Source organism: Talaromyces stipitatus, genomic scaffold (assembly GCF_000003125.1).
Source record: "Talaromyces stipitatus ATCC 10500 scf_1105507295523 genomic scaffold, whole genome shotgun sequence".
Lineage (NCBI taxonomy): Eukaryota > Fungi > Ascomycota > Eurotiomycetes > Eurotiales > Trichocomaceae > Talaromyces > Talaromyces stipitatus.
In genome coordinates, this window is record NW_002990113.1 from 5498940 (window position 1) to 5522266 (window position 23327).

Here is a 23327-nt window from a genome sequence, read left to right on the forward strand (position 1 = left end):
GATTGATTGATTGATTGATTCATACACGCATCTAAGCCTAGTGGCCGGCGGCGCCTTCTAATTGGGCAGCGGGCGTACTACCGTATAAAAGCATAAATCAACGTCAACGTGCCAAGACGCTTCCGGCTTGACGCTGACTTAGTCAACTCCACGCGAAAGTCTCGACACGTATCCGTATCCAGATCCGAAGACCACCAACAACAGATAACGAGCGAACAGAACGCCGAACCAACAAAGGAAATGTGTATATATACAAAATGAGTGAAGGATCTCGGTGCGGGGTGACGTGATATTTATGTTTTGGTGCCCGGTTCTATTTCCAAACGTGTCAAGTGGCTGATCCGTCCAAGCCGAATCAACATGGTTACTCTTCATCAGGGTAGTGTCGCACTCACTGTGAGCGCGTGGTTGTTAAGGGGGTTACGTGATGGAACTGCGTCAATAGACCAGTCCGCATCATAAATTCAATACTCTGCCGAACCCACTGAGGTTCGCTAAGGAGCTTCCGATAATCTGTTTCGCGTGCTTCTTTCCAGAGAGTCTCCATACGCAGGTTTATATGAGTAGGACACCGTATGAGGACATGGGCCGTATCCTGATCCCCAAGGCCACATTCGCATTGAGGTGAGTCTTCAATCCGTACACTCGCTAGGAAGCTGCGTAGCGCTGATTTACCTGTTTGTAGTTGGATTAACACTGAACTCTAAGCCCATCGTAATCCCTCGTGCAGCTGCAACACCATCTTCGTTGGTGCTTTGATTATCCGATAGAGATGCCGTCCATGGTTGGCATGCTCCCACTGTTCCTTCCACCTCTTTGCAAAGCCTGCATGTAGCCTCTGGCGACACACTGCCATAAGGATAGTTGACTGATTTGGAATATACGACATTCGTGCGGCGTGTGGTGTAGTCTGATTGGGTGCGCTGATCCTGGCTATGCGGGCGTTCTCCTGTGTACGCCGTGTCGCCTTGACTGCAGCCAACTTTGCCAGCTGGTCTGCTTTCTCGTTGCCTGGGACCCCTTCGTGGCCTGGCACCCACTGTAGTCGTACACGCCATCGAGATCGGTTGTCGCGTAGGAGGCCCAGGTGTCGTACGATCCGTCGAAGGATATACTGCCCAGAGGACCGCCCTGGCTGGCACGTGGCGCGTATTGCGGCTTGATTATCTGTGTAGATTGTGGCTTCGTGTGGGTTGTCGTCGCATGGCTGGCTTCGGAGTAGGATTTCCAATGCCGCATCGATTCCCTCCAGTTCCCCTGCATAAACAGTATGTGTGTTAGATGAGCCTACTAGCTTATAAGCCTGTCCTATTGATGAGTAGACCGCTGCCCCAATCCCATTGTCAAAGCCGCTCCCATCGGTAAAGAACTGTATTGTTGTATCTGTTCCTGAGATTGCTTCAATAGCCTTGATAGCCTCCTTACGGGTATTGTTAATCCTTGCTTCTGGTGGCTCCCACCACGGTGGCACTACAAAGGGGTAGATTGTCTCGATGCGTTGGCTAGTATCACTCCCCAGTTTGCGGTCGATGGCTGTTTCCAATCGATGAAGTGGCGACGTGTATGGGTCGTTACAGTGGGCTTGGCCACGTATTTGGTAAAGCGTAGATCGAAGTGGTGAGGTCATGATCCGCAGGCAGGCCTCCTCAGCCAGCTTTGCGAGCGTGAGCTCTGCAGGTGGTACATGGAGACAGACCTCTAGGGCCTGTCGTGACGTATGTTTGAACGCGCCGGATATCTGGTGAAGAGCCTGATCCTGGATCGATCGGATGGCTTGCTCTGCAGCTCGCTGCGCACCGGTGAACCCTCTTCCACCTTGTATATACCACGTGGAGCACGCGTACATGATCTGTGGTTGGAGGACAGCCGTGTATATCTTCCTTAGATGAACCAGGGGCGTTCCCCATGTCGATCCTGCGATTGAGCTTAATCCCACCACCAGTTTTGCAGCCTTCTTTCTCATCTCCTGTACGTGCACTTCCCCAGTGAGGTGGGTATCCAGATAAACTCCTAGATATTTGATTGAGTCCGTAGGCTTAATTTCTACTCCCTTGATTATGAGAGGTACATCCAGCCTACCACTCGGCTTAGGCACCATTTGGTGCTTCCGCCAAAAGTAGGTAAGTTGATATTTGGCAGGCGCAAATTTAGAGGCATGTGTCCTCTCCCAGCGCTCTGCAACCTGGTGTACTTTGGTGAGTGTGTGGCAGTTGGCTGCGGCGGAGGTCCCATATGTCATGATGAAGATGTCGTCAATATATCCAAGTACAATCACGTCCGGGCACTCGGCGAGTATCTGCTTAATAAGATCTGCATTAAAGAATAGGAATAGGATTGGTGACAATGGGGAGCCCTGCGGAATGCCTGTATTGACTAGAAATTCCCCTATATTGCCCTCTAGGAGTGTGATTGACGTGCGGCGATTACTTAGAAAGCTCTCAATCCAGCCAATCAGGTCATCTGGCACCTGGCGCTTTCGTAGGTCGTGTATCAGCCTTATATGATTGACGTTGTCAAAAGCCCCTGCCGCGTCAAGTGCAAGCCCTGAGGCTACTCGTGAGCCCTCTCTCCACGCACTATGGGTCTCTTCTAGTAAGAGATGGATTGCTAGTTCGCATGAGCGGCCGCGACGTCCTCCAATATATTGCTTTGGTAAAAGATTATATTGCTCCACTAGATAGCTGAGACATCTGGCTAACACTGATTCTAGTGCTTTGCCAATCGTGCTCAGTAACGCTATTGGGCGGTACGCCTTTGGATCAGAGTAATCAGGCTTTCCAGGCTTGCGAAGGATGACTATTGTCGACTTTCGGAAATGGTCAGGGCAGTATTGTTGACGTAGACATGCATTAAAGAGATTAACGAGATAGGCCTCGATAGTAGGGAGCAGCCTTTGTAGGACCAGATTAGGGATTCCATCTGGCCCTGGTGCTTTGTCGGGCTTCACGTTGGTTACTGCCGTTCAGACTTCGTCTAACGTGATTGGTGGCATCGTATACGGTTTGGGATATCTATATTGTGGCCCAATATCTGACAGATCTGCCTCTGGGGGCTCTGGGTGGAGGACCTCTCGGAATAGGGCTGCTTTCTCCTTTGGGGCTGTGTAACTCGTGTTATTGTAGTGTAACGTTGGGGTAAACGTGGCACGTGGTTTGCCCCTATTGCGGACCCAACGGGCAATTCTCCAGAATCCATCTATTGACTCTGTTGCCTGCTCAATTCGTTGGCGATGTAGATCTCGTGCGAGCTCATTGGTGCGCCGTTTCATCTCTTTCCTAGCCTCTGCGTAGTCCTCCCATACCTGATCTGTATTTATACGACGTGCGTGTCGTCTACACCTAGATACGTGGTGTTTAAGCTTTGCCATCTCTGGGGTGTAGCCCGCTCGTGAGTAGATGCTGATCTGTTTTGTAGGTGTCGCTTGCTCAGCTGCCTGATTGATTGCCTCAACTAGATAGCGGATCGCCTCATTGATCGCCTCATTGTCATTGAGCTCCCTTGGGTGCCAATTGTATATGTCCATCAGTTTAAGGAAGAGGTCCCAATCTGTTGCATTCCACTGCTTGCGAACCAATGGAGGAACACGTATAGCTGTAAGATCAAATTAAGTGGAGATTGGGACATGATCTGCTCCGTACCACTACTCTGGCTTGGTGTCGCAGCTCACTACCCGGTTGGCTAGATTGTGCGATGCCCACACCAGATCAATTGTAGATTTGGCGTTAACCCTCTCGTACGTGATTGTGCCTGGTGGCAAGAGCTGCTCGAGCCCATGCTCATCCATAAGATTAATCAATTTGGTGGCCTCCTCATCAACGTGTCGGTACCGCGGGCCCGCCCACAGCAGGTGATGTCGGTTGAAGTCCCCCAATACAATATGCTGCGCCCTAGGTGCCATGGCGGTTTGCAGGGCGCTAATTACAGATTCCTCGTTGCTATTGACTCCTAGATTGTATACATTATGAATATGGATGGTTCCATGGGCGGCTGTATGAAGTGTCAATGTGCTCAGATCTCTATTATGGTATTGGACCTCCCATGTGGCTGGATCTAGCCCTCTATTGACGTAGAAACAGACTCGTGGGCGTTTCTTGTATTCTTCCTTGGGTGTGGGCTGCAGTAGGATATGGAAGCTGCCCTTGAGCGCTAGTGAGTATGTTGTTAGTGGGTCGGTATGTTTGTTGATGTAGGGTTCCTGGATAGCCAGGATATCGTAATTTTGCACCTCGCTCTCACCAAAGAGATGCATCTGGACCTCGTCCCGCGATTTCCAGCAGTTAGCCTGCAGGATTTGTAGTCGATTGGTGTTACAATACATTACTGATTGTTAGCCCAGGTGCTGTCTTCAAGGTTCGTGGTCATTAGCGTATCAGCCTCCTGAGCTGGCTCGATTGGATCCTAAGGGGCTTCGTGGATTGATGGCTGGGTAAGTTCATCCTCAGATGAGTCATCGTCTGGGATCGTACGCACACTCTTACTTTGGCGGACAGTCCTAACAGCTTGCACATGTGAAATTTCTAGTGGAGCAATATCTGATTGCAGAACCGGGGTTCCTGGTGGAGGCTTCGTATTCTAACGTGCACGTGTGTTATATGTATATTTGATCTGGGTCTCAGGTCCTGTCTTAGGTTCAGGATTAGAATCTGCATCTATAACTAGATCTTTATCCCACTGCGCTCTCATAGGCTTTTTCGAGGATCTATTGGTAGGGTCACCTGATGTAGGGCTTATCGGCTCGGGCTCAGATCGTTCTGCCACTCGTTTTTGGGCGGCTGCTGCGCTCTTACTTCTTGAGTTGGCAGATCGACGTGTGGTGGCTGTACAAGCCGGTGCGCGAGGACTTCGCTCTGTATTGGCTGCTTCAGCTGGTGTAGGGTCATTTAGTGAGATGGCTCCGGGCTGACTATTGCCAGGTCGTATCACAGGAGTGTGATATTGTGGGCCGTATGTACGTCGTTGATGTGCCTCTGCGAGGCATGTAGCTCGTATCGGGCACTCCCTCGCGTACGCAAAGTGTTTCGTATTGAGTCTCTTGGCAGGATCTTTGATATGGACATTTTCTGCGGTGCAATTAGCACATTTAGCGTATTCTTTCTCTTTCGGTGTAGGGCAATCCCCTGTATCATGAGATCCAGCGCAGTACGCGCAGCAGATCTGGCGCTGACAGTGCCTGGCGATATGTTTATACATCTGACACTTGAAGCACTGCTGGAGATTGGCTGCTTTATCGTATATTGAGACATTGTGCTGTCTTCCCTTAATAATAAGGCCGCGTTGGATTGCAAAATTAGCAATCCTTTCATCATCAAATATGACTACAAGGTGGGCATTTGTGAGCTTCTGTTCCTTGATCTTATACTCGCTTAGGAGCCAGCCCGTGTGTGTGACATTCATAGAGGCTGGAAGCTGCGCGAACACCGGGGCGTTCTCTGAGGTAAGCGTGGTTATGAATTGAGGCTGTTTAGGGTTGATATTCGTGTTGACGCCGTGTACGACGACGCCCCATGTACGTTTTCGTATACGTGCTTCGTTTCCGAATGCCCTAATCCAGTCCTTCTTGCGGGTAAGCTGGTCGACGTCGTCCACTGTGCCTAGTAAGAGTATAATATCGCCACTAGGTAGTATACAGGCTGCCGCAATTCGTCGATGTGCGATGGTGGTGTCTTGAGTGCTGCGTATTGCGAGATTTGCCTTCTCCACCACCTTATCCGGGAATCGACGTATCGGGTTGAGGATATTTGGATCGGTATGTTCCAGATAGACCTCTAGGTCCTCCTGGCTTGGATATAGGGTTGATGGCAAGCTTCCTCCACTACTCAATCCCACGCTAGGGACCGTGGGAGGGTTCGAGGGCACCTTACGTCCCCAGGCCTGTACGTACGACTCTGAGCTAGTTGTCACGTGACTGAAGCTTGGAGAATTTTTCGCGGTACGTGTCCCTGGGGATGTTGGGTGGCATATTGCCTCCACCAGGCGGTTCGTGTTGCTTTTGGTCGTAGTAATCTCTCGAGAGGCCTGAGATACCTCTTTCTGCGTCTTTTCCACGTGTAATTCGACCTTCGCGAGCCGCTGCGCTAGTTGCTCATTCGTAGGCGTATTCTTCACCCTTCGAGCCAGGTATAAGAACGCGTCAACCACGGAAGTAGAGAGCTCACGGGGCATGCCAATCTCCAGTGCTTCTTGGTGCTTCTTCAGTGCCTCGAGATCTTTGATGGCTGCAGCTACATATGCGCGTATATCAGGGTCATCTGCAAACCGTGGTTCTGGCCACGGAGTGCCCTTTTTACCTCTTTTCGGGCCCATGCTTCAACCACGTCGATTGAGCAGGCGAAAGTTGGTAAATAGACTGTCAAGGAGGTCTATTTTCACTGAGATTCTTTCCAGCAGTACTTTTTACCTGCGTGGGTGCGTTTTCATAGGTGCGCGAGGTTTTTTCTACTGAACCAATATTCAAAGTAGTTGCTCGCAAGCACGCCTGACTCGCCACTAGTAAGTAGCATTGTATGTATAGACACCAGGACGAGCTACCTTCCCCCTAGCTGAAGCAACTTGGTTGCTGGAACCACCCACACAATTGTAGAATAAACAAGATAAAATTGTGCTGCTTTTGTGGGTTCTCAATTTCTTGTTGGTGATGTGGTCAGAGGTAGTTTCCTTCTGTACCGGTAAAGGCCAATAGCAGGGCTCAGGGTTTGTGGCGTTTTGAGTAGCAGACTTTTTTTTATAAATGTTGGAACCGCGGCGAATCCCAATGACGATTGTTGGCATGACACCCCATGGAGATTTGACGGAGAGAAACGTCGAATTAAGCTCAATGGGGGAGACTCAGCAAACGGTTTGACGGCATGATCCGGGCCTTGTTTGGCGTAAGGTTTTGAGCCTCATAGTATTTAGAGAGTTTATTTTCATCCCTCGAAGTCTTCCTCGGGGCAACGAACTTGAGCCCATTTTTTTATTCCATATTAGTGCTCCCTTCGTGCAGAGCAGGCCTCTTCGTGAGACCACGGTTTGGGGATTGGTCTTCGTGTTCCTTCCCTATAAACCAACAATAAAGTCTACTGAGATTCAGCTTCTCAGGCGGAATTTGTCCTGCATGGTTTTGCTTAGCCGAGATGGTTGGCGCCTGACCTGTATTCATAGCAATACCTACGCGCCGAGTTGGTACCGGAGTGCAGTGTATCTAATTCCCCGATCTGGCATGTATGCCAAATTACGATATTTGGTTAATGCTTTGGGTAATCTAGTTATCCATCTTTGGACTGCTTACAAACCACATCCAGATATTCAGGTAGATTTCGGAGTTCGGAGGACATTGGGCACCACATGAATGGGATGATGTTCTCCAGCGACTGTACGAGCACGAAAATCACTCCAGGGTTTACGTTCCGAACGAACGTCTAACGAATTAAGCATGATATTAAATGCTTGAGGCGTCATTGAGAATACGTATCTTTATAACGTCAACTATCTTATGTTCCAGTCTACTGTTGTGCTTCTCGTACGAGTTCCGCCTACCGCTTTTGACCCTCGTCATCGTCATGGGTACTGCCACCTATCTGTCCCCTGTATCTCACAGAAGGCATTCAGAGACGGGGCTTGCAACGCAATCATCACCTGATAGTAGCATTGTGAGTATGGCTGTAGCATGCTAGCATGTCATCTCCTTGGGAGGTATCGCTCTCGTTCGTGCTTAGAGGAATCGATAAGCCATGCGTCCCATAACAAGGGACAGGCTAGTCAGATTACTAGTTGGAAGCTCCGTCCTGGCGTTCACACACCACGGGCGTTCATTACAGAGTTAGCAATCATCTTTGAAAGCATTCTTGTCCAACTTGGACCAGATGACCCTTCGACACCTTCCTCTCCAGAGATCCTCATGGATGACCTGCGTTCTAGTCTATCTCATGAGGGTCGTGAGTCCACGTTGCCCTTGCCAGACTGGAACGAGCCCAACCTATCTGAGATGACAAAACAAGCCAAGCGTTTTGCCCAGGTTCTTGCCCAGGTTCTTTATCAATATGCAGCAGAGTTCCAACATTCGGTGCCGGGCGACCCTCAACTCGTTGTCTATAGCCCCTGCGAGGGTCACAAATGGGTGCCTGCAGCCGGTCGACTGTTACGCAGCAATCGAAGCTCTCCTATTCCTATGATGCCTTACAACGGATGGCTACATCAGATTACATGCCTCCGAGATGCGTTACTCGCATTCGAAAACTTTGAGGACGTACAATTGGATTTTTCTGATACTATTCAACGGGGTACATGTCCTATGGAGAGCATCAGGGAGGCGTTCCTGTTTAAGATCCAGACATATAAAGTGAATCATAGTGATATAATTTACGTAGCAAAAGCTTTGGCTGATCCCGGTCTTCCAAGTGGCGGATATAGTTCCCAGTATCGATATGGAGTAGTCCTTCCAGCTGCTTTGTTTGCACCGTCCAGTTCACGTCTGCTTCGCTATATCCCTACTCAACTGGACATCAATGGCGAGGAATGTGTCATGTTTGATTTCCGAACGAAGTACCGAAGAAAATGACATCGTGTTGGAGGGAATCGAGGTTGAATTTATCAATCAAACACGGCTCACTAGCAGCGTGACGACTTCAGTCTTGAAACTCTGAGAACGGGCACCGTGTATCGTTTAACATTGGGAGTTCGCTTCTTGGTTTACGTGCTGCCAGATTTACAGAATACAGAGGGAACGGCAACACGCCCTGTAGGTGTCGGATTAGTCGGTTTATTCCAGGCCAATCCTGAAGAGTGTTTTACTAGGATCAAAGAAAAGAAGTGACTAGCAAGATTGTATGTATTGAGTTCTCTCTCTTTTCTGTCTAATACATCAGGTTCAATGCCGGGTCCTTTATAGACACTTTTTGCGGGGTCTTTTGTGAGCTATCATGAGGGGTAAACTTTGAGGGCTATATTGAGCCCTGATAAGACGATGACTCCTTATTTGCTGAAGTGTAGGTAGCTTGAGGTGACTGGATGACCTGATCAAATAGCCTATCTTCTACATCGCCGGATATCCCGGTTATCTGACAGTAGGCGGGACCGGAAGCTTAGCAGTGCTGCCAAGTCGAAATTATGAGTGGCCCCTTTTTACGCAGGCTTAGTAAATTATAATCCTCCTAACTGATCTAGTGCTGCATCGTAAAAACAGGGTCCAGGTGAGCTGGGTGTGGGTCTTGAGAAGAGATGCAGTCACCAGCTGCTTCGGTTTTAAATTGCTGACCTGGAAGTTTCGGGCTAAGTCAATATCACTCCATACCGCTTTAAGGCTGAACAAGGAAAGACGACCACAGAGAGGGGTAATCTTCCTATCAAAATTTCCCTAGGATGCATGATTTGTTGGGTCTAGGTCTAGTGTATGAATCTTTAGGGACCACCAGTTCTAAACCAAAGAAAGGCATCGCAATCCTACGCATAAGTTGACTTACGGACGATTCAAATCGTGGGTGTAATACACGTATTATATAGCAATGGAATGAAACGCTGTAATGCAGATCCCATTCCTGAACACATTTGCTTTGCTCTTTCTCAGAGTTGTTCTATAGCATAAGAGAGGTACATCTGATAACCTGAACATACCTCCTTAATCAAAAAGCGCACTCAACTTCTACTACATAATGTATACTTTGTTCAAGACACCTAATCATGCGGATCAACTGCATACTTAAGTGAGCAGAATTATAGATTACATGGAAATTTTTCAAATATGTCTTTTATCATTGCTGCCTATGTCGTGTCTGCTCATGTATTGCTACCTATTAGGAAATGGCTCTTTGTTCCCGCTAGTTCCAGACAACGATCTGCAATCCGACCCATGTATTACTAGCTAACTAGGGGACGTTATTATCATAAGATCATATATAGGTCTTAGTTGGCACACTATAAGAGGCTTGCCAACGTCGTTGACTCTGGTATAGACCTTTGGTAAGAGTGCACGTCGATCTGTTGTCTTGAAATACTGAAGCAACCTTGGCGCCGCTACTTGAAGCAAGGTAACGACTATCAAGTTAGCTCTATCAAACAACGCAATCAAGCTGAGCTATCAATCAAACAAGGCACCTAATATGGAGAAAGCACCAGCGGAAACCGAAAGTGCTACTCGCAGCAAAAGACCAGTTCCGACAAACGAACGGGTGTCTCGCAAAGTCCAGAAAACACTCAACTTGGCGCTCGCGCCCCTGTCAACGCAGATAGGGCTGATGAAAGCGACGTACAGTATGTGACTGGGTTCAAACTGGCTACGATTTATCTGCAGTAACCCTGACCGCTTTTCTTATAAAGCTTGACACGTCTATAATCGCTACGGTAAACAGAAACTCATTGGTCGGTCCCTCCATTGATTTCTGTACTCACATTTTCGAAAGGCAATCCCTAAAATTACGAGCTCATTTCATTCTCTTTCAGATGTTGGGTGGTACGGAAGTGCTTATTTGTTGACAAGGTGAGTCATTCTCACAACTTACTACCGTCCGGGCAACTTACAATTCATGAGCTCTGCTCTCCAACCCGTGACGGGCAAGTTATATAGTCATTTTAGTGTCAAGGTCAATTGCTGTTCCCTATCCTGGAAACTTTCCTAGCTGAGAACTAACAATACTGTATTACAGTACACATATATAGCCTTCCTTGGCCGTTTCGAGTTTGGTTCTCTAATATGCGCTGTCTCGACGTCCTCCAATATGTTGATAATAGGAAGAGCAATTGCCGGAATGGGTAGTGCTGGGACGGGAAACGGCGCACTCACGATACTTTCTGCTTCTATTCCCCTTGAAAAGAGAGCCTGTAAGTTTGGTACAGATCCAGAACGGCCCAAGTCCTACTAACTAGTGTATCACACAGTTTACTTCAGCATCACATGATCGTGTAGGTTCCACTTTAGATCTTCTCATAATCTTGACGCTTATCGGTCTAGTTGGTCAGTTAGGCGTTGTGTTTAGTCCATTGATTGGAGGTGCCTTGACAGAATATACGATATGGAGATGGTGTAATATTTCAATCCCCGACAACAGTGTAGACAGTTGCTAAGACTTGGACTAGACTTCTGCCTTAACCTTCTCATCGGCGCAATTGCAGTAGCTGCTCTGCTTTGGGTAGCTGTGCCCAAAATCAAGAATGAAGGTCCTAAGCGAATGAACTTCGTCTCTCTCTTCCGCGATCTCGATCTCGCGGGTTGTCTACTGTTCTCCCCGGCTATGGTCATGTTTCTCCTCACTCTCGAATGGGAAGATCGACATACCCTTGAAATAGTGCAATTATTATCGGTCTCTTCTGCGGATCTGCTGGTAATATCGCTCTTTTTTTAATCTGGGAACACAAAAAGGGGGACTCTGCGATGATTCCATTCCAAATGGTCAAAAAAGTGTGGTTTATTCATCTGGCTTGAACATATTCTTTCTCTACGCGAATAATGTGATAAACTCCTACTACCTTTCCATATATTTCCAGGGTGTGCGAGGGATGGCGCCAACATTGAGTGAAGTGTATATGCTGCCGGGTATTCTGGGCCGGATGGTCTTTGGTATCATGGCTGGTCTTGCCGGTATGCCTGATTTTCTATCCTTGCAGAAGGGTCCTAATCAATGTCATAAAAGTTACTCGACTTGGTTACTATTTGCCGTGGTCGGTTATCAGCACAGCCATAGCAGCAGTTGGATCTGGGTTGATTAGCACATTCACCGAAGACACAAACACTGGTACCTGGATTGGCTATCAAATCATTGGTGGATTAGGACGAGGTTTGTCGATACAAATAGTACGTGCTTGATTGATTTTGATCAGTTAGCGACATCACTGACACTCTGGGCCAGCCACTTGTAGCAGTTCAAAATAATCTACCTGCGTCACAAATTGCCGTCAGCATGGCATTCCTCAAATTCTGTCAAAACTTCGGCGGATCACTAATGCTCTCCCTTCTCCAAAACGGCTTTCGGTATTGGTCTTGGAAATGTTCTACCCAGATACGCCCCAGGTGTTTTCGCGGATACAGTTTCATCGATTGGTGTATCAGGAATACGAACGATGATACCGCAAGCCAGTGTGAAGGGTGTGATCATGGCCTATGTAATTGCTGTTCAGGAAGTCTTCTATATAGTAGCTGGGACTGCTGCAGCTGCTCTAGTTTTCAGTTGGGAATTGGGATGGAAGAGCGTTCAGAAAGCGAAGAATAGGCCTTCCAAAGCTTGAAACACGACGAAAGAATGTACCGTACCATACAAGACACTCACATCCGCCGCTAGCGTTTTGTCGTGATTTCAAAGATGATGCTGCATTGAACTAGAGGTTAACTATCTGTGGCTCAGAAATAGAGAACTGTTAGTAGAATTTAGAGCATTTCAGTTGGTGGTCTATACTAGTAGTATCTATGAAGGTGCTTACAGCATAGCTTCCGGGCGCCCCTAGCTGGTCGCTCCAACGATGAGAAATTTTCCGCCGGAATTTCGACTTGGAAACTTCTCGGCTTCGGCTAGATCATGCAATCCAGCTTACTGACGTTCCTCACCACGAGAAGGCGACTTTCCACGAGGGAGCTTCTTTTACTCTCATTGTAAGCTCCCGTCACATACCGGAGTAAACCCACCAATCCGACAAGAGTAACTACATATCTCGGGCCAACCATTATTCCGGAGTTCCCTAGTCAAGTGGCCTTCCCCGGCTGCCTAGTTAATCCTTTATTGCCCTCAACATTGAATCCCCCACAACAGATGAAGAGCTACCAATGTTTCGACACAGCATAGTAAACTATACACAGTCGCCCTAGAATTTTTAGCTGTATCACTTTGATCGTGTTCCCTGAGACGTAAACTCATTAGAATGGTATCTGCAGCAGATCACAACGAAAACGCCCCTCTCCTGGAGAATTCCAGCTTTAAACGGGGAAGCCTATGCAATATTCTTCCCCGATAGACGTGGATGCAATGGAGGGTAATGCTAATCACGGCCTTCCTCATGTTCTCTGTCAATTTTGGGCATTTCATGGCGACAGCTCCACAATTGAAGATGTTCGAGGACATCATTTGTGAAAACTACAAGAGGTCCCTCGATCAAGAGACTCCACATAAAAATATAGACTTTGGGGGCAATATTTGCAAATCAGAGCCTGTACAGAGTGAGCTTACTTTTATCAGTGGATGGAAGAACACTCTTGATGTCTTACCAGGTACGAGCCTCTCCATCTGTTCGAATAATAACTGACGCCCCCAAGCAGCTCTTGCTCTAGCCTTGCCTTATGGCGTTCTGGCGGACGAAACTGGACGAAGGCCCTTTGTTATCCTTTCTACAGCGGCGACAGCATTGAGTGAATGTTGGCCGAGAGTCCTCTGTACGGATGCCCTGGCTCGTTTACAACGCTGATATACTAATTATTATAGGCTAATTCAACTGGCCCCTCCGCCTGGTTTGGTTGACTAAGATGTTTCGAGCACCCGGAGGCGGTGATTAGTTTGCTACATTCATGCTAAGTGACTCGAAGCAGAGCTACCGCTTTATTTCGTTTGGTCTCATTGCCTATTATCGCCGAAGTGGTAGCGACTTCTATCAGTGCAACCACCACGAATATTAACCCGCGGATTCCATTCATGCTAGGCCCGATTATCGTACTTGTGGGCGCCGCATTCAGCACCTTGGTGCCCGAAACCCTCAATGAGTCAAATAGAAGATTGATGCTGGAGGACCCTGGTGAGCGGGAAATTGCAGGGTCCCTTCAAGCACCATCACCAAAAGAGAGTTTTCTTCGTCTTATCATTAGCAAAGCAGGACATTTCGTCACTGAACCTCTTTCATATGGAAAAACCCCAAACTTCTTATCTCTCTGGCCGTTGTCTTTGCTGGCATTCTAGATAAAAGTTCTCTGTTTCTGCTTATTCAGTATGCATCTACAAAGTACCACTGGAGTATATCCCGAGTAGGTTCTCGCTTACTATCTGGCTTTTAATTCCACTAGCCACCAATCCAGGCAAGTTATCTAATTTCAATTCGAGATTGTATGTGTTGGTATCACAGGGATGTGCACACAGGTAAAGTGTAAAAGTGTAGGTTCGAGATTGTTGTATTCAGTTGTGTCTTTTTCAAGTCTCCAATGGAGCTCAGCTACCTAGGTGTAGGTAAACAAAGCCGAGCTAACCAAGCTAGGCTAACTACAGCTGCCGCCTCTAACTCACTTCCTTTTATCCCCCTTTTATCTCCTCCCATATTGAATACTTCGGGAATATGCTATTCCTACAGTATGACTCTGGTAACTTTCCTCGTGCTCGTGCCGTTATTGTCATCCTATCTTATCCGGCAATTGCATTACACCACTTTGAAAAAAGACCTAACTGTCTCAAGGGTCGCCGCTGTATCTGGCATAATAGGTTATTTCTTGATATTCATCGCCTCTGACCCAGTACCCCTCACTATCGGCTGTCTATTTGTATCACTCTCCATGCCATTCGTAATTGCGATTATCAGCGTCGCCACTTCTTTCACTCCAACCGAACGTGTCGCGACTTTGTATACTGCAATGTCCGTGTCCCAATCAATTGGTATCATCATAGCTGGGCCAACTCTCGCCGAGTTATATGCTGCAGGTATACACATAGGACTAGAGTGGTCAGATCTTCCATTTGCCGTTGCTGCATCTCTTTTTGCTGTGATTTTGGTATCAATTCTGTTTCTTGGGCCGGATTCCTAAATTAGGTACAATTGCATAAAGTTGATCACGGATTTGGCTGTAACTGTAGATGCGGATACTAGTCAAAGAGTAGAGAAAAAATTCTCCAGCCTTCCAGTCTAGACTATTCACAGGATACCGGGACTTAGTCGTGGGGTCTCCAGGGGCCTGCCAAGTCTACAAAGGGGGCCTATATAAGCTAGGATATTTGATTTATTTGATTTTATTCAATATATTGTAGAAAAGCACCTAGAAATGTATGTGTGTATATCTATTTAACGGCCGTGGTTCGTGACTCGCACGTTTCCCACCGATCCCTACTGGGACATAGGCCGCCGAGGGGTAATCTTCGGGTTTCAAGATCTAGATTAGATTTATATACAAATAAGAGACTCTTTGGCACATTTCCATAGCTGCCGTGGTCTTACAGGAGGGTTCACTTTCAAGTGAGTTTAAGTATTTGCCAGCTACAATGGTCCACCTACACTCTATAACCTATTATTCTACCACCATAGTAATTAGACAGTAAGTTTTACAAAGAGAGAAAGAAAGAAGGAAAAGAGAAATATGAAGGGAAAGTAGGGCTGTTTTAGCTAGGTGCTAAGGAGAAGTTGGCAAGGATAGATATCCTCAAAGAAGTGGGTCTCTGCCACACATATGGCTAGCCTTTGGACTCCTTTCACAGTACCCAAAAGAAACGATATGACCTTAGAGGGAGGCCCAGAGGACGAGGGGCTCGTCTCTTAGCTATATAGTAGAAGAAAAAGTACAGAGGTGCTTTCCATGCTCTACATTAGTAGAGAAGATTAGCATTATTATGCTTGAATTATTCATGGTAGTCTGTGAAGTCTCCATGTCTAGTACAGGCCGCATTAATATGGCCAAGGCCAAGTTAGAAAAGGTGAAGCTCACCTAGGCTGTTACGGGCCAATCCCGCCTTATGAATTACTATAGATTCATTCTCGAGTAGATAACATACATGAGGAAAAGAAGGAAGGGAAGAGAACAAACAACTTCCGCTCAAACGTACAAATTTATATGCAAAGGGTGAATGGGGCTGTTCCAACTCGCTTAGCTCAAGCACGGAATTGTGGATAGCTTCATGTTCGGATAGGGTATGTTTGGATAGAGGTAGTTTCCTAATAGAGAACAGCGTATCCGGGTGCAGTATTTGTGAGGGCGTAGCCCTGACTATCGATATTGGGGTTAGCCCTTAACATAGGCGCTTAAAAGATATAGGGACTCCTAGATCTTGGTATGTCTATGATATCTCACACTCTGCCATAGTATCTAGACAGCGGAAAGGGTTCGAGCCTTAGCATATCTCTTTAATGAGGCGTATAAGGACTTATATGGAGGGAGAGAGATAGGGGCAACCCCTCTTTAGAAGCGAATCAGCTGCTTATTCTCTGGGATTTTTGCATGTCCAGGGACCCATCGAATTCGGATAGAGTCACTTTTGATATGAGGAAGCCTTTCGTGGAGTGGCCAGGCAGCTACAAGTACGCAAAAGGATTCAAAGACTCCTTAAGAAGACCCCATGAAGAGAGATAGGAGGCGTATAGCAACTTCTAGGTTGTCAGGGCAGATCTATAGATTAGTGGCAAATCAAGCTATTAGGAATACTATAGCTGCCTGAGCTCTAGTCAAAGTGGCTTCTACTTCCACATTAAAGACTTCTACCCTAGGTCTGAATAAGAGAGAAGAGTAGAGGGACTAATAATGTGCTTAAAATTTAACATAGCTCTACCAGCATGACTATTTTTAAGCTTATATCCATCTGAAAAGACTATGATATTAGAGGTAGAAATGGTATGCTAGAAATCTTAGAAATTAGCTACCGCTTGTTCCTTAGTGAATCCCACGGGAGTCCCTATTCGAGCTTGAGCATCCTTGCGCAACTCGTAAGGGTACTAGGGAGCATATTATAGAGGGTTTATCTATTTAGAGTTAGGGAGGGATAGCATATGATGAGCAAATTGTTACGGGCTAGTCCCGCCTAATGCTCGGTATATGGGCACACTAGAATAGAAAATATAACATGAGGAAAGGAAGAGGAAAGAATAACAAGATTCCATCGTATATGTAAGTTTATATAGAAAAGGGGAGCGCTCACGCTAGACTGGGTTCGGCGCCAAATATCCGTATAGCCATAGACACCACGCAAGTGCCAAGGCATGAAGTCATGTAAGTTAACTATTGTGCTTTCTGATTAAGTAATAGATTCACTCTCCTATTAGAAGGCAAATCAGCTAATTAGAATGACCCTTTAACGTCTGGGGATAACTTCGAACTGCCAGGCTGCGCTCCAGCATCCTGGGTGCAGAAGTGAATAAAAACAATATAGGTTCTTGGGTGACGGCTTCGCCCAAACCACATCGATATGAGGTCAGCTCATAACATAGAGGGTATTAGTGGGGACCCAGGGCTGTATAGCAGTTAATATAGCTTTCTTTAGTATACTCTAAGGAGCCGTAGAGCCGGCATCAGGTCCAGAACAATAGGTAGAAAGCATTCTGGGGCTCTAAATTCTTCACTCTAGTATTTAGGCGAATTGTTAGTGTCCTCACCAAATACTATTTCTCGTTCTACAGTAGAACGAGAAATAGTATTTCTACTTTTGGTTTTGATTCCTATAGAGATAATCCGTCTTTACTAATCATATCGGGCTAGGGCTAGGGCTAGGGCATGGAGTGCGGCGGACTGTCCGCGCCAATAACAATAGAGTATCTTATCTCCATCCTTATCGGCCGCCCGCTTATCGGCGATCGGGCGATACGATAATCGGTGCCTGAGGCTGAAAAGGAACTAGACACAGATAAGGAATCGGACCTTTTCCGATGCACTTTTTCTTTTCACTCTTTGTTCACTGCTTTCTTTCTCTCGCCTAGAGACTGCCCTTATTAGACTTAGCTTTCCCACCGCTATGTTCGACTCAGCGTTTGATTGTGTCGTTCTGGATGGCATGGTCGTGACCGCTGCCGACGTTGGCCGGTACGATATTGCGATTAAAGATGGAAAGATTGCACTGTTGGCTCCTGCTCGATCACTTGCAAAAGTACAAGCTATCCGAGTCATTGAAGCTCAAGGCGCATATGTGATGGTACGAGATATAATGCTCCTTATGCAAGCTACGAGTTGGTTCACTGACATCTTGAGTAGCCTGGCGGCGTAGATGCCCATGTCCACTTATCAGAACCTCAGCTATTTGGGAAGGGTAGGCCTGCGGATGATTTCAGCACAGGTAAAGCTTGTCGATCTCCACCGTGCATACCTGGAAACTTAGTTTTGTGTCTTTTCCTCTAGGGAGCCGGTCTGCCATCGCCGGTGGAACAACCACCATTATTGCCTTTGCCCCACAAGATAGGTCGGATCCGTCGATACTCAACGCATTGGATGAAGCACAGCGAAAAGCACAAGGCGCTGCATACTGTGACTATGCGCTTCATCTGTTGATTTCCAATCCGACTCAACAAGCCCTCGGGGAATTTGCAGTCCTTCGTGAACGCGGAGTTTCTTCGATCAAGATATATATGACCTACGAAGTGCTTCAGCTGCGTGATAATCAGATTTTAGACGTCTTACTACAAGCGCGCAAAGATTTGGTCACCACAATGATTCATGCGGAGAATGGTGACATGCTCACGTGGATGACCGAACAACTGGAGCGTCGACGACTGTTCGCTCCCAGGTATCACGCCACTTCACGTCCGCAGATACTAGAAAGTGAAGCCACAAACAGGGCTATTGCTTTAAGCCAATTAGTAGAAACTCCTATTCTCATCGTGCACGTGTCCTCGCCACTCGCAGCAAACAACATCCGAACCGCGCAGACAAGTGGTCTTCCTGTCTATGCCGAGACATGTCCACAATACCTATTCTTGACACGGAAAGGTTTAGATCAGCCAGGATTTGAGGGCGCCAAGTGTGTTTGTTCTCCACCACCACGGGACGGGGAAGCAGATTTGGAAAGTATCTGGGCAGGCATTGAGAACGGAACGTTTACCATTTTGTCATCGGATCATTGTCCATTCGTTTATGACGATAGTGTTGATGGAAAGAAATCAGCAATCTCCGCTGACGCGCCTCTGGGGCGATTCCGATACATCCCTAATGGTTGTCCAGGCGTTGAGACTCGCCTGCCCTTAGTCTTGAGCGCGAATCGACTCTCGGTTGAAAAGTTTGTCGAAGTAACGAGCACCAATCCTGCAAAGCTATACGGACTCTACCCGCAGAAAGGGGCACTGATCCCCGGAGTCTCAGATGCTGACCTTACAATTTGGTATCCGCCATCGTCTCTGGAACCGTTCCCTGTCACGAACGCAGCCTTGCATCACAACGTAGATTATACACCGTATGAAGGACACATCGTGTCGCAGTGGCCTCGTTACACACTCCTTCGCGGCGAGGTAGTCTGGGATCGTGACAATGGAGGCGTGGTTGGACAGAAAGGGTATGGGCAATTTGTGAAAAGAGGACCCAGCGCCTGGTGTCGGGAACAACCAGAATGGGATGTCGAGAAGTTCTGAAGTATAACAGTGCCCAGGATGGCTTCATCAGATAACCACTGGTCGCTTCTGAATCAACAATTCATGAATCGGGACAGTAAACAATTACTAATGAAATCTAAATTGAGCCTGTACAGTGCCCCGACCAAAACTGATATTTCACTTACTTAAGTTTCCTCTGCCTTTTTTGAGGGGGTGTAATGTCATTTAATGTTATTAGTCTGCAGAACCCTTGTCGACTTTGGCCCCGGGATGTGGCTGTGTCCATGTCACCAAGTCCAGTCTAAAATCCGGCATTCAAGACAGTGAGTGGTCACTTTATTTCTGTGAACTAGCCTTATCTTATCTGCCGATACCTTATGGGGTAGAATGTATAACAACTCCAGGATCTAAACTGTCATTGTACGTACCGAGAAATGGACTCATTGTTAACAAAGACTGGAAAATTATCTCCTGAGATTCAGCTTACTGAGGCGGTTTCCGAATTTGAGACCATCTTAACGCTTGATGAAACAAACAGCACTGCGGCAGCTTAAGAGGTCTTAAGACACCCTCCGGATGCAATTGATATTGTGAGATTTACCGCTGAGATTGACCGGTTATCCCAGTTCAGCAAGAGGTGTTTTGACATCCGTTTTGCCAATGTTCTCCAAGAGATTCAGACGTTTACTTCCATTGGAGATGTCATTGTCGGTGGCTCTCAAACATGCTCTCTAGTGGTTTGTGGGCACTGGTACGCTTTACTCTTCAGGTATGCAGTCTGTACCATAATCCTAAGTCTGCAACTTGTCGTGTCGCCCATTTCTCCTGATATTTTATCAATCTCACGAGTTATCACGGACAGCTACAAATCATGTCGCATTTCTAGATAAGCTTTCAACCCTGTTCGTGGAGATTGGACGTTCTACCGCGCGATATCAAGATTCAAGAGCTTGGACTAGTATACCACGGATCTTCTGGATTACACAGAAGTGTCTGTGAATATTTCAACGGTCATAGAATGTAAGAACGCCAGAAATAAATTTTTCTATCCTTTAAGTTTCTGAAATTGGTCCTAACAGGTTCCTATGGGTGGTACTTCAGATAGGCAGCATATGTGAAGAGGAAACAGACGATGCTATCCTGAAGGAATTGAATAATCGACCGCCGATTCACCTATATTGTACGACCGTATCCTACGGAAAAGCTCACGATCATCATACAGCAGAAAAATGTTTCAAATTATTTCTTCAGCCTTTGACGTTACGGGATCTGCGTGAAGCCCTGAGGGTAACACCAGGCAATGACACCATGGACCAAATAACGTTCATTACTGACATACGAAAACAATTTCATCCTGCGGCAGCCTTCTTGAGATGGATGAGGAGTCACTGACTGTACACCTTGTACACCCGTCCGCTAAAAAGCAACCCTTATCTCAAGATATGTCGCAGAGTTCTGACACTCCTATACGTTTCAGCAACGTGGAAGAAAGCTGCTTAATTGGTGGCATATGCGTCACATACTTAAGCTGGGGCGTGTTCCAGAAGGAAATTACGTCTTATCAGACTCCATGGCATATACGTGGCTCTGATGCAGTGTCTGCTTCAGTTAACATTCCTCTGCGACCAGGCAGTGCTTCAAGAAAGTTCGCTCAATTATACCCGAAAAGCATGAGACGGTAATCTTCATCCACTAATGCATCATCATTGGACTGGAAGGGTGCATTCATGGAAGCATATTCTGGCAAGGACAAGAAGCAGCCCGCTGGAGAATTCTTCTTTCTGTCCTATGCAGTGAAGTACTGGGTTGAACATTGCGTATACTTGACTGAGTCCATGGGAAGAGTTTAGATATTTTGGCAGAAGTTAATCAATGAACCCCCTAGTATCATAATTAGTCTTCCCTGGGATAAGTCTGACCATATTGTTCCACTGAAAATGTGGCGCGCAACATGGGCATATAACGAAAGCAACAGGGCTCTTCTGCTACTTACAATGAAGACCGACAGAGATTGCATCTTGCGATTGATTGAAACAATCGAAGAAACTGTGTTGAGCATCCGTTAAGGGGAGATTGGGAAACAGCAGTAGATATCCGTTATCACATCCTTGAATCTTTAGCGTCGGCGTTTTCACTTGCTCCGATCGACGTACTAAGAGCTGAATGGAATTTGGCCTTATCATATCAGGCCATCGAAGCCAGAAACAAAATGTAGGATGCGTTACTCACACAATTTCTACTCGAGTTACATACGGGTAATAGTCCTTTCATTGACAGCATATTGGACTCATCAGTCACATTTCAGATTGCACGAAACAATATTCGGCATAGAGCGATTGCGGAACAAACCCTGAATCTGACATTTCTCATGGGTTGGAAGCTCCTTGAAAAGCGCGACGTCAATACCCTACGGCTATCGCATGATGTCGACATTTTGACGAGAGGTATGCAAAGGCCCTTGCATTGTAGTATCAACTATTGTAAAGACATGTCAACGTGAACATGGCATCATTTTCAAGATATGAATGCCGCCATCAAAAGTATCAAAACAAGCAGTCAGTGGCCATCTGCCTGCATACTGTCCCAGCTGGAGAATAGGGGCCTTATTATCTAGGATTATACAATAACGCCACTGAAAAACGTCTATAAGTCTGTTGCATTGGGAGTTTTGCTGGCAATCGCCCTCCTATCTTCAATAGACACACCATATGCCATTGGACCGTCATCAATGATGGTAGATCGTCGTACATCTCTGACAGTCATAGTTTCAGTGTACGGGTTTGCGCGGTGCATAGATTGTCTACATTACCGTCATGACGGCGGTACATTGGTCAGCCAAGTAAGCTCGTAGAGATAGACCTGCCATTACCTGTTGTCCCACCACACCATATCACCCCCGGAAAGCCATTCCATGCTGAATACATACTGAAATAAAAAATTTGATCAGTGAATAAACAGCACCTGGAGTAAAAAGTAGCCCAAGTACCTCTGACTGGGTGCAGTGGTCAATCAGCTCCCATATCAACTTTTGACTCTCTTCAAATGACCAACCCAATATAAGCTTTGCATGAGCCGCGAGATATAACGTTTGACGCCCATCAGGTGCTTTTTGAACGAGACGGTGATATGCTGGTGGTTTTGCAGCAAGTTCATGTGGCAGGGGATTCCCGTATACAATGGGCGAGGCAAGCTTTCTTGAGTGCCATAAACTGAAAGTCAAGAGTGCAGTTAGTCAATACCAAGTAGCTATCGATCCTGATATTGAACCATTGCAAAGAACGGAGAGGATCATTCTTTCTTACTCATGTTCCACAACCAAATCTTCAATCTCCTTCTTTTTCGTATCAGGGAGGTCAGCATACGCTCGACGTGTATCAGCAAAATGTGTCCACGATCCTCCCTTGACTGGATTTCCGTGGGAGAGAAGTATGGAATACTTGGAGCGGCGTTGGTGATACGAGGAATCCTGTTTGGACTCAGCAACACAAGACTTAGGGACTCGATCTTCCGCTTGATTACCGTGTGCCACAGAGCATTTCCTAGGCTGTGGTGCCATCTTCTACTATCAGGTTTCACCAATGTACGGTCCATTTCTATGCTAATGTCTGTTATTATTTCATTTCCTCTGCCTTGAGTTTTCCCCGGGGCAATAACACCTACTTCCCTACGTCAAATAGTAACGGCTCACCGAGCCTATCGTTCTCGCGACCGTAGTAAAATGGATTGACCTCTAATTCTGCTCCCAGTTGTTGTGAAAATGCAATATGGCGGGCATTATCCAGGCCGGTCTCTCGAAATATCAGTACGCCGTATTTATCCTGTAGCTCAACTAGCTGTGCGAGATATCAGAAACGTCCTGTGGTTACATTTCATGTACGTTACCTGGGCCACAGTTGCCTCTGGAATCGATCTGTTCCAATCCACTCCAGAGACCTCCGCGCCAAATACCGAGTCTTCGCTCCGAAGAACGGGTATCACTGTTAAGCTGCCATATTGCATAGGTTTCTGTGCTTCCGACCGAGGTGGAGCGATGCTCTCGTATGTTCGGACATGCATATGAGTTAACGACATGGTATATTTACCTCATAAAAAGAAGTGCAGCTGTCGTATTGATCAACTTTTCAGATATAACAGTTACGCACTTAATAAACCTGAACTTATATGAATTCATCAACTTTGCG

At 46.7% G+C, this 23327-nt stretch overlaps 7 protein-coding genes across 7 annotated transcripts, besides 3 other annotated features; 4 read left to right on the plus strand and 3 right to left on the minus strand.

Moving 5' to 3' along the window:
- Positions 1-20: part of a microsatellite that runs on past the window's edge.
- A 443-nt stretch (positions 21-463) lies between these two features.
- Positions 464-4210: a mobile genetic element.
- TSTA_079740 (reverse transcriptase, putative) lies at positions 704-4318 on the minus strand (the record flags this gene model as incomplete). The annotated part of the gene is made up of 3 exons (XM_002341965.1): positions 704-2941; positions 2969-3559; positions 3668-4318. 3 exons carry the CDS (start codon positions 4316-4318, stop codon positions 704-706), a joined length of 3480 nt encoding a protein of 1159 aa, XP_002342006.1.
- A 254-nt stretch (positions 4319-4572) lies between these two features.
- TSTA_079750 (uncharacterized protein) lies at positions 4573-6303 on the minus strand (the record flags this gene model as incomplete). Its single annotated transcript, XM_002341966.1, has 2 exons — positions 4573-5885; positions 6156-6303. 2 exons carry the CDS (start codon positions 6301-6303, stop codon positions 4573-4575), a joined length of 1461 nt encoding a protein of 486 aa, XP_002342007.1.
- Positions 6304-7538: 1235 nt separating this feature from the next.
- TSTA_079760 (uncharacterized protein) lies at positions 7539-8536 on the plus strand (the record flags this gene model as incomplete). The annotated part of the gene is made up of 2 exons (XM_002341967.1): positions 7539-7628; positions 7733-8536. The coding sequence occupies 2 exons, from the start codon at positions 7539-7541 to the stop codon at positions 8534-8536; spliced, it is 894 nt and encodes a 297-aa protein (XP_002342008.1).
- Positions 8537-10073: 1537 nt separating this feature from the next.
- Positions 10074-12192, plus strand: TSTA_079770 (efflux pump antibiotic resistance protein, putative; the record flags this gene model as incomplete). Its single annotated transcript, XM_002341968.1, has 8 exons — positions 10074-10224; positions 10630-10791; positions 10889-10993; positions 11047-11291; positions 11455-11548; positions 11601-11744; positions 11788-11938; positions 11967-12192. The coding sequence occupies 8 exons, from the start codon at positions 10074-10076 to the stop codon at positions 12190-12192; spliced, it is 1278 nt and encodes a 425-aa protein (XP_002342009.1).
- A 726-nt stretch (positions 12193-12918) lies between these two features.
- On the plus strand, positions 12919-14677 carry TSTA_079780 (uncharacterized protein; the record flags this gene model as incomplete). Its single annotated transcript, XM_002341969.1, has 6 exons — positions 12919-13165; positions 13214-13345; positions 13468-13769; positions 13852-13909; positions 13961-13994; positions 14230-14677. 6 exons carry the CDS (start codon positions 12919-12921, stop codon positions 14675-14677), a joined length of 1221 nt encoding a protein of 406 aa, XP_002342010.1.
- A 2645-nt stretch (positions 14678-17322) lies between these two features.
- Positions 17323-17344: a microsatellite.
- Positions 17345-17512: 168 nt separating this feature from the next.
- Positions 17513-19185, plus strand: TSTA_079790 (allantoinase, putative; the record flags this gene model as incomplete). Its single annotated transcript, XM_002341970.1, has 3 exons — positions 17513-17759; positions 17819-17900; positions 17963-19185. Exons 1-3 carry the CDS (start codon positions 17583-17585, stop codon positions 19183-19185), a joined length of 1482 nt encoding a protein of 493 aa, XP_002342011.1. The 5' UTR covers positions 17513-17582.
- Positions 19186-21789: 2604 nt separating this feature from the next.
- Positions 21790-23202, minus strand: TSTA_079800 (alpha-ketoglutarate-dependent 2,4-dichlorophenoxyacetate dioxygenase, putative; the record flags this gene model as incomplete). Its single annotated transcript, XM_002341971.1, has 7 exons — positions 21790-21946; positions 22016-22071; positions 22133-22355; positions 22449-22612; positions 22666-22744; positions 22807-22979; positions 23029-23202. 7 exons carry the CDS (start codon positions 23200-23202, stop codon positions 21790-21792), a joined length of 1026 nt encoding a protein of 341 aa, XP_002342012.1.
- Between the last annotated feature and the right edge of the window lie 125 nt (positions 23203-23327).